The sequence below is a fragment of the Teleopsis dalmanni genome, chromosome 2, assembly GCF_002237135.1.
Source record: "Teleopsis dalmanni isolate 2A chromosome 2, ASM223713v2, whole genome shotgun sequence".
Lineage (NCBI taxonomy): Eukaryota > Metazoa > Arthropoda > Insecta > Diptera > Diopsidae > Teleopsis > Teleopsis dalmanni.
Window position 1 is genome coordinate 179750438 of NC_051847.1, and position 11237 is coordinate 179761674.

At 25.6% G+C, this 11237-nt stretch overlaps 1 protein-coding gene across 1 annotated transcript; it reads right to left on the bottom strand.

The window, feature by feature from the left end:
- Positions 1–280: 280 nt before the first annotated feature.
- On the bottom strand, positions 281–3106 carry LOC119685561 (fibroblast growth factor receptor-like 1). Its single transcript, XM_038099879.1, has 4 exons — positions 2969–3106; positions 1415–1530; positions 1127–1352; positions 281–1063 (listed from the first exon to the last, which is right to left on the bottom strand). The coding sequence occupies exons 1-4, from the start codon at positions 3075–3077 to the stop codon at positions 453–455; spliced, it is 1062 nt and encodes a 353-aa protein (XP_037955807.1). The 5' UTR covers positions 3078–3106; the 3' UTR covers positions 281–452.
- Positions 3107–11237: the final 8131 nt, after the last annotated feature.

The following is an 11237-nucleotide window of genomic DNA, read 5'->3' on the forward strand; positions in this document are numbered from 1 at the left end:
AGCAGGCTACAACAACAACAACTAACATATTTTTCAAGATATTATATTTTAATATATTTTAACTATTTTTTCTACTTCTTCAATTTAAATAAAATTATAAACATAGAATATTTTTAAATATAGGATATTTTCTAATTCAATCTGAGAAGTATATCAGATATGGTAAGTATATCATAAATTTATACAGAATGTCTTAACATTTGCAATATGAGATAAATACAAAGTACAATTAAAATATAGAGTGATTTTTATTTGGTATTTATTATTTTGAATTATATGTAGATACATTTAAGTTTATACACAAGTACATCACATAGTTTTGGCTTATCCTATAAAATTAAATGAATATTTTAACTATATTATGAATAATATAGTTGCTTATTTTTAATACAGTCTGTTTATGTTTAATATTTAAAGTTAATATATAGAATATCTAAATACTGATACCTAAATTAAGTCTGCAGTACACACTGTTTATTTGGAGTTTTCACACTTAAATACTGTTGTTCTTTGAATCTATTATCATTGTGTTTACATCTGGTAAGCACCCTAAAGCATAACCATACCATAATTGGCAGCACCGCTAAACCAAGTGGCATTAGAAATAGAAGTAAAAACTCCCTAGGATCTGTGTATTGTTGCAGATCTTCAGTGTCATAATCTGCCCAATATTCCTGATCAGAGTATTTGACTTGCAAGTAGGCTTCCCTAATGCTTTGCCCGCGATAACTAATCGCGACACATGCATAGTAACCTTCATCTTTGAGACGTACATCATTAATAACTAAATTACTTAAATATATATGATCACTGATGATTTTTTCCTGAGCAGTTGAGAGTAACTCATATGTTCGACCTTTATAATTGACAATATGGGTATTAAAATTACTGCTGTTAACAGTAGTGTAATCTGCATTCGTGGCATGTGTAGCAATGCGTTTGAACCATTTTACTGTTGGATAAACTGTGCTATACACCCGACATTGGAATACGACTTGTGAACCAACAATTGCTGTTTGGTTATTCGGATAAGTATTTAAAAATTCTGGAACTGTGGTTATATCTAAAATTAAAAAAACAAATTTTTATTAAAATGTTTGATTAAAAAATAATATAACAAACATACTTTTAACTTCCAAGAGATAAGTTCTTACTAATTGTATATCTAGCGCTTGTTTAGAGTCTAGATAATGAGGGTAGACAGCACATTTGTACAATCCTGAATACTTTTCTGTTAAATTTCGCAATAATAGATCAGGTTTGCAAAATGTTTCTTTACAGGGCAGCTCGGTCCAATTGTCATCATAAAATTGATTACAGTTATTTTTACGATCAGAGTCTTCAGTACAGTGCTGTTAAGGAAGACAAATTTTTAGATATATTTATTTGTTTTTTTTGAATTGATAATACATGCCTTGAAAAACCAATGAACTTTGATAGTTTCAAGTTTGGCATCATCTAGTAATCCCTTAAGATCACATTGCAGTCTTATGTCATAGCCAACGCGCTGCTGTATTAACTCAGTTTTTTCTATATAATAAATAATAATATATGGAATATAAAAAACTTAATAACATAAAAAAATTAAAAATAAATAAAAATAAATTATATTATTATTTTATGAATAAGTCGCCAACTAAAAAGAAAAGAAAGAAAGAACCACTAAAAAGAAAGAACTACTAAGGATAATCTTTAGAAAAGCATTAGATATTAAACCAATCTTTCAAATTATTCAGACCAGTATAGTCGTTGGCGTATACAAAGACACATTTTAGTAGGGGTTTTGAAAAGCAAAATCAAAGCTTATATAAAAACATTCAATTGCAAAGAATCTATTGTATCTATTACAAAGTGGTGGTCTATATTTTTATTTGTGAGAATGTTAGTGGGTTGGTATTCATGAATCCCAAACTATATAGGTTACCTTTATTCAAAATTTCGTCATATAAAAGCGACCGAGTGTATCTAAAATTTCTTCATACACCGAAAGATCTGATAATATTTTACAAGAGATATATATGTTCAAACAAATAAAAAAAACTTATATAAATCTTATTTATTAATATTACTTAGTTTAAATACACGCGGTAATTTCACTAAATTTTCGGTTATAAAGCATTTCATAAAGCGTATGAAAAAATATATAACTATCCATACATTTATTGGATTTAGGTTTATATACTGATATATTTTCGATATTTGTTCTGTTTTGATATATATATACCATTTATTATCAGTAGCTAATGTAACAATCCCAATCCGATCTTTAGTAGAGAAGTCAATTTATGCTTACCTACAACCTTTATTCCTAGTTAAAACTTATTTTTATTCAAATTTCTATCTATTGAAGATTTTAGTGGACAAAAATAGTGTACTTAATTATATTAGGACAATCACATTATATTACTTAAAAATATTTTATATTTCAATAAATTAAAATTTAACTTTTGAATAAGAATTTTGCAACAAAATTTAAAAAGGAGCGAATCAAGAGACGTCTAAGGATCAAGCACTAAAAACAGCAGACACAAGTTTGAAAGTCATTTTGGGTGTGGTTTTTACTTGGATTATATTTTTAGAATATTTTTGAATATTAGAAAAAAATTTTAAAATTGAAATAAAAACATATGCTGGTTTAATAGTAACAATTAAAATAAATGTAATATTTATATATTTAAAATTTTAAATAAAAATGTATTAAAAACAATTATCCAAGCTGTTATTTTTAAACACAATTTAACAAAGAATAGAATTATATATAATAAAATAAATATTTATGAATATATATATATATATACGATATGAAATTAAATATATATAAAAACGATAAGCGATGTTATATCAAAAAAAAAACGTCTTTAATATTAAAAATATTGGGGAATCGAAAACGACGAAGTCTTCACAACACTTTCATTAAAAATATTATACTTTTCAGCACAATTTAGAAAAAAAACATAAAGTGACTTACCTGTATTATTGAAGTAACGACCTTGAGCATTCATAAGTAAAAAACTTATTACAAATAGAAACAGCAAAGCCATAATTACATTAATAAACCGTACAAATTTTTTCTTCATACTTAAAATTCACATTTCAATTAGTTCATTTTAATAAATTTTAAAAATTGACAGCTGCAAAAAACTATAATAAGTAAAATTTTAGCTTTTCTCATAACAAATCAATAAGAAATGTTTTTCATTTTTAATTTAATTTAAAAGTTTTAACGACGATGTGAAATGTATTAGATCATGTTCTGCAGGGCACACGGACATAGCGTCCAATTGTGTGGATTATTCGCCGCGACTAACAAACTCGCCGTAAGTAAATCACTGCCATTTTAAGGATAAAATAACGTACATGTTTCGAATTAAACAGTTTTATTATTTATTGAAATTTAAAATAAATATTTTTAATTACACGTACGGCATATTTTTTCATTAAAAATTATTTATAAATGTGACAAAAATATGGTTTTATGAATAAAATTAAAATTAAAAAATTAATTAAACTTGATGTTAATATTTTCTTGTTGAGAGTGAGGCGTTTTTATGACAAAATGAAACTTTTTAAAAGTGAGAAGGATCCGAATAGTAAAGAAAGAATCGACAAACACAAAAATTTAGTTAATTTATTGCAATTTGGCTGACCATACAACGCTGTTTCGAGTATTGCAAAGTACTCTACAACTGTGGTCTTAGGAAATATTCGAATTTCTTTTTAATTGATTTATAGTCCATATAGAATTTATTTGGACTGCAAATGCCAGGCTTAGAACTCGTGCCTGTCAAATTAGAAACGAGGACTAATCATGTTTTTCCACAAATAGCCAAAGCTGTTTTTGTCACTTTTTTAATTAATTAGTGACACTAACCAAAGCATTAGCCATGCTTTAAATTAGAACGAGCTTATAAACTACAGCTTTATTTGGAAACACAAGTTCAACGAATTGAAAATTAATTTTTGAAGTTGTCCATTTCTTTTTTCAAAGCAATTCTTTTGTAGAGAAACTTGTTTTTGCGATATTGTTTTGACAACTTTGCTATGTTTCTTAGCTAACCAGAAAGACTATCAACACCAAATTTATTGAACAGTTTAAATATAAATTTTAATTAATTACAATAAACATCTAACAATGTGGGTATTTTAAATATGCATATACTAAACACACGCTGTGCATCTTTGACTTCAATACACTCTCAAAAGTCCCCTTTGATTTATAATTTACATAAATATTTTATTTAACTGAAATATGAATAATAAAAACATTATCTACTTTTGTTGAATTTGTGATACTTTAAAGCTACAAATACTATATTAATAATATAATAATGTAATAAAATATATAATTACAATAACTAAAATTATCGGAATTCAAGGTTACTATTAATTATTCATTTTTATTTTTCACTTAATAAACATGTATCTATCTATCTATATATGAAGAGATTTTGTATATCTATTTATTTGTTTCAAATTCACATAGAAATGAGCTAACTGGATTTGATAAAATTTTTATCAAACATTTTTAGGTGAGTGGAAAAAATGATGAACCAACATTCGATTCGGGTACTACACTTATGTAATTATATATATAAAAGAGTTATATAATTATATAATAAAATTATTAAAATTTTCTAAATGTAGTAGATGAGTATTATAAAAACTTTTCGAAATTAAAATGTAAAAAATCGTAATTAATCGTGGGTTTTACCGATACATCCATTTGATCGACTGACACTTGGAATTACAACAAAACATTTAAATTAAATATATATGTTATTTGTTCAAATTGAAAAACTAGTTAATAATACCAAGTATTTGTTGACAGCGTTTTGAACATTATCTAACTTAAACTGCTATTAATATTATTTAAAAATCAATCACTAAAGTATAACCCATGTTCAAATGGTTTGTCAACATAAGTTCAATGTTGTTGTATGTAACAATGTAATACCAGTAATGTAAAAAAAGGAAGATCGAAACCCCCTGAAATATATCGAATCATTTTACGCTAGTTTTTTTTAAAAATTCCCCCTTTAAATGATTCTCTGTATACGTCCATGTATATCACTTTTAAAAATCCATCGCATCACCATTTTAAATAAAACATATTGGAATCTATTAAATTGAGTTGTTAACAAAAGTGTAATATTATCATATACATATAGCAATATATGAGTCGTCGTATATTGAAAAATAAGTCAAAAACAAAAAAAATTAGAGAAATAATATCAAAGATATGGAATGTTTACAGCAAATTTGCACAGCAGCAAAAGAATTCTGCAGAAAAAATAATTTTCAAATCTCCAAAATTCTTGAGAGAAAAGAAATAAGAAATCCCCTTAATCTACTAAAACAATGTGGTATTAATAAGCATACAAACGATTTTGAGTGTACTAATAATAATATTTATAAACAATAATAAAAATGTGGAAACTCTATTATAACAAACTTGCATCTGATATAATGAAACCATGTTTAACATTTTTACATAAATTCTTACATATAAGTTGAATAGGATGCATAGACTACAGATCAAATATAAATATCGCTTATATATATTATTTCATAAGGAAATAATTTAGAACTTAGAACAAAATAGATTTGGTTTTGCTCTTCTTCAAAAGCAAGAACCAAATGGATCAAAGAAAAGAATGGATCATCTTTCGGTAAGATATAAACATTTTTCAAAATAATAATTTTTATAAATAAAGTAATTTTTAAAAAAATATTAAAATAAAAATTAATATTTATTTATATTTATATGGGAGCTCACACGAATGCATTCATTCAAATAATAAAACAATCCTCAACATCGTTTATTCGAGAAATTAAGAAATATGGAATTTTTATTTACGTTTAATAAATCAAATTTATTTATTAAAAGTAAATAATACTAGTCAATATTTTTTTTTTCAAGACGATCCATTTAAAAATGTTTTCTCTGCAATTTAAAAAAAAGGCTTAACAGCACTGTATGAAAAAAAAAGAAAACTGAAAAAAATAAAAAGTCCGTCAGAGTGCTTACTAATTATACTAAACCATATTAAATAAAAATGTACTTAATAAAAGAAAAAAAAAACAAGACATAAATTATAAATATCTATGTTATAAAATAACACAGATATATATGTTATAAACATTTCCAGTGGAAAAACATGTAGTCAAAAAAAAAAAATTCAGAATATCATTTACATACTAACGTAACTAAATTAGACATTGAAAATATCAACCTATATATCATATCAATTAAAAGGTAAACTCTTCACTTGCTTCATGCAAGTAGTCAATGCCCAACTTAACTTAAATATATACATTAAAATAAGTAAATATTAATCATTTTCAGCTAACAGTAACATAAATGTAACATAATAGAAACTAACAGCACTAAAAACACGGTAAAAATTAGAAAGAGCCAAAACAACGAAAGAAAAATAAAAATTGCAACAAATAATTAAGTGCAATTCAACAATAATAATAAATTAACAAATAGTTAAGATTGTACTAACATATTCATATCCAATAAAGATGTTTTAAAAAAAACGTATAAAATAAAGTGCCAACAAACAGCACTAAAAACACGACAAAAATAGGAAACAGACACAATGGAAACATTTCTTATATTAAAAACAAAATAAAAATGATATTGTAACAAACAATTTCCAAAACAAGAAATATTTACTATAAAAAACCCACCACAAAATATTTTCAATGTCAAAACGTAAAAATAAAATAAATTATTATTATCAATACAATCGAGTTGAAGCTATGTGTGCCCCATTTTATGTGTTGTAATTACACAAAGCATAACTAAATATAATCTAATCTATTTTTAAAATGATTAAATATATTTTATACTATATTCTTCTTCCATAACATTGACCAATATTCCTTTGGGATATTATTTATTCGTGAACGAAAATAAGCAGTACACTATTGAAACGTACTGTACATGTACAGAACACTAAATGAAATGTAGTATCCTTTAAAAAGGAAAACAATATTAATACCATTTTTATTATATATTATAATGTAACAATCTAAACATCAAAGATATTACACAAATGTTATTTCTTTATATATAACGATTACTCGATCGTAGTGTATATAAACTTTGTAAAAAATTAATTTGACTATATGCAACAACTGTACGCAACAGCACAGTAAATTTGTGTTTTATGCATTTATGCTTATTTTAGTTCACTAATAAATAATGTCCTAATGAATATTGGTCAATGTCATGAAAGAAGAAATTATATTAAACATATCGTACTGTACGATTTGTTTTTATTTTTTGTTATTTATTTAATATAAATTTAATTAGTTACTTTTTAATTTAATGAAATTTTTATATTATATATTTATATATGTGTCCGTTTATAAGTTAGTTTTCTAAGATTATTTTCTATTTTAATATTGATAAATATTTATATGCATATGTTTATTTTTCACATAATTTTATTTATCATATTAACTTATTTTTGATATGTACAAAACTAATGCCACAAGTTTTTAAATTTTAAGAAGTTACTATCAGAAAATTTCTAATAAGTACATTTTAGTAATTTTATCTCTACAAAGTACAGGCACAAAATATTTCTCACGAGGTCTTCAGTTTAACACTTTCACTTTTAACATTTTTAAATATGTAAGTTCACTTGAGGAGCTTAATTATCTTACACTTCAAATCAAACACAAAAGTACTTTATCCAACTATTGCCGTTCTAATACTGACACGATAAAAACTTCACGATAAAAATCAAAACAACTTAAGTAATGTACTTAGAAAAAATGAAAATTAACAAAACCATTACAAAACAACTACTATTTGACATCGGCAACAAGTGTTAGTCACAAGCCCATAACATTCTGATCGAACTATCGTTAAGCAAACACCAGTACACGGTAGTCAGTCACTATCGATAAGTAAAACACGAACTTATAAGGCGCTCTAAAAACAACATTAATAGAAAAATTTGTGAAGGAAAGTTATACTCGTGTATTCCGTTCTAAAAATATACTCGTACATTTTAAATAAATAAATACATATTTGTATATGTTTTTATGAAAGAAATAATTTATCACACATTTCAATATTATATCATTTTCAGGGTTTTCTAAACCCGATAAATAGCACACAAACGTTAGTTATCAGTTCTTTAATAATAGATAGGTAAAAACAACAATGGCCTATATCAACAGCTTAGCTCCTTGGACTTCGTAGATAATTATTATCAACACATTATCATATCATACAGTTGCACATTTTTAGATTTAGTGAAATATATACATATACATATATATATATATATATATATGTTATTGACATAAATATATAAATGTTTATATATATGTAATTTTATAATTGATTTTATTAGCCACTGATAAAATTAATATTGTATAAATAATATGAACTGGGATATATAAATGCATAGAAGTATATTCGTATACATTTCGGCGATATGATAAGATTGCTACATTGTGTGTATACCATATACCAGTATGGTAAACATGGAATATCAAAAAATTATAATTTGCATTTTTATATAAAAAAATTTTATTAGAAATATGAATTTGATTTACAATATTCTGCTACTGTATAAATATTTAAATGAAGAAAGAAATTAATTATTTAATGCCATTTATAGAATATACAATATTATCTATGTATTTGCTTTTTTCCCCCAACAACTCCCTTAATGATGTTTAATATTTATAGTAATAGGTAGACAATTTTTTAAACAATATATTTATTATGTTGAAGCTGTTTTGAGCTAGCCCATTTAAGCACTTATACTCTTTTTTAACTCAATTTTTTTTTAAAACCCCTCTTTACACCTTGACTAGATTATTGTTTATCACTCCACTGAAGTAGCTTCGAGTGCTTGTAGATTATTAATTCTAAGATGGTGTTTGATGTTTCTCCTAATAAGGATAGCAGTGGCCCCTCCTCTTCTTGAGACCCTGTCTGATCTGTGAAAGATGTAGTTAGGGATTTTTAACTACATAATTACTTGAAATTAAAAAAAAATCGTCACATTAGATAGACTGGAAACATGATCCAATGAATTTGTACACTGAAGAGTCAATGTGTGGACATGGAGTTACTTTGCAATATTTTTCCAAGCAAATGTACAGTTCAAGCTGGACTTTTGGATTTATTATAATAAACAATACTTTTGTTTTTTCTATTTTTCTTAATTTTCTTCTCAACACAAACTAATTATTATTTTCTATATACAAATAAATGTGTTCTATATATAAACCAATTAATTTGGGATACCATAAAAATAAAAAATTGTGATGTTACTACAATATAACAAAAAAAATTTCCCTAATTGTGGTAGATTAGAAATCAATCGCGGACCGCACAAATATTAGCCGTGGGCCGTGTTTTGAATAGCCCTGATCTACAAGATTCAGTTACTTTTAATGTTACTATGGAACCCAAAAATTTAATTGTGAGTTGCTAGAAGATGAAGACCAAGAAATGAATAATTTTGAATAGATAATTCAGGTCATAATAGGAAAATAGTTAGATACTAATCATAATCTAAAACTAAAAAAATAATATTTTAAGCATCCGGATTCCGTTCAGTAACATTATTATTAACTTTTAAACTATATACAAACCTCTACATATTTATTCACTCTATATACAAACCAATTTAGTCTTTTTATTAGCTTGTAGTATACGTTTGGAAAATTATGCTGTTCAAAAAGCATACTCAAGATATCTAATGCTCTGAAGTCTAAAGTCTGAAACATTAATACTACATTCTGAGCTAGTTTTATGTTTTCCAGAAGACTCTTCTTAAATATTTCAACTAAAACTATTTTTGTCTCTCCCGGGAGGTATAGTAAAGAAAGTATTTCTAATTATTTAACTAAAACTATTCTTATCTTTCCCAAAAGATCGGTTAGACAGACAATTTTTAATACTCTTACTATTATAGGAACAAAATCACTCTCGTCTTTACCAGGATGTGGGTAGAATCCATTAAAGTAAATTATTTAATCCACATTCTCGGTAAGACAAGTGTAGTTATAGTTAATCATTTAATATCACAATAATTAGAAATATAGAAATAAACCACTTTCTGGAAAAGCAAGAATAGTTTTGATTATATAATAGTAAAAAGATGGGTTAGATAGGTAAGTTTTAATACTTTTACTATTATACAACCAAAATTTTTCTCAAAATAAACTATCTAATCCATATTCTGGGAAAGAAAATAAAAGATATTCATTTAATAGTCATTGGAAATAGCTTATCTAAAACAATAATTCATGAAACCACTCTGGAAAAAGCAAGAATAGTTTTGGTTCTATTATAGTAAGAGTATTAACGATAAGAGGTCTAGTTCATCTTTTAGAAAAGATAAGAATAGCTCTGAGATCGAGAATATAGTATGAGAAAAGATAGAAAGCTTCGTACCATAAAATAACTTTAATTTGCCGAAAATTAAACTCCTACGACAGGCGAATAAATATCAGGAACCCCCATATTAATGTTCCTTGAAACATACACAAATGAATCATAATTGTACAATGAATGAATAGCAATATTTTTGCTAAGGAATTATCTAAATAGTGATAATTTATCATTGGTTTAATATCATTGCAGCAGAAATATTAAAATGCAGCATATTGGAACAAAATGAAATATACCTAACAGATATGTGTTAACTTTATCGGACGTTTAAGTCACTCTCAGGTCTTGATACTGTCTATCTATCGACGAGATAGTACCACTGTTTTTTATAAAAATAATCTCATTAACAATAATACAATACTGATGAGCTAGATACGCAATCTACCGTAAAATGACATTACAAACATTTAGACAACCCAGTAAACCATTGACCACCTGCATGATATCGTAAAGAATACTTTATACACATGACTTTAATAACACTTAGTAAAGAAGACGTTACCATTACAATAGCAAATCTCTCCTAAATTCTAAAAAACTCCGATCGAGTTGTCTCACAAGCCTTATGCGTTAAAGGGTAGTCCATTTCATCAAAAAGGACCACTCTATAAAAATTGATAACATACTAAAAAATAGCTTAAACCCGTTTTAGAATATTTTTTGTTTGTCTGTTCTTTACTGAAATTCGTTATATTTTAATGGAGTTTATTAACGGGTTATTGTGCTACTGGTAATCATGCAGTAATATGATGTAATAGTACTATATATGTGTCAGGAGCATGAAACAAATGTGGTTTATGTT

Coding starts and splice junctions, on each gene's coding strand:
- LOC119685561 (XM_038099879.1), bottom strand. CDS start 3,077: ATGAAGAAAAAATTTGTACGGTTTATTAATGTAATTATGGCTTTGCTG. Junction 1,531..2,968: donor TCGTTACTTCAATAATACAG/GTAAGTCACTTT, acceptor TTTATTATATAG/AAAAAACTGAGTTAATACAG. Junction 1,064..1,126: donor TTATCTCTTGGAAGTTAAAA/GTATGTTTGTTA, acceptor TTTTAATTTTAG/ATATAACCACAGTTCCAGAA.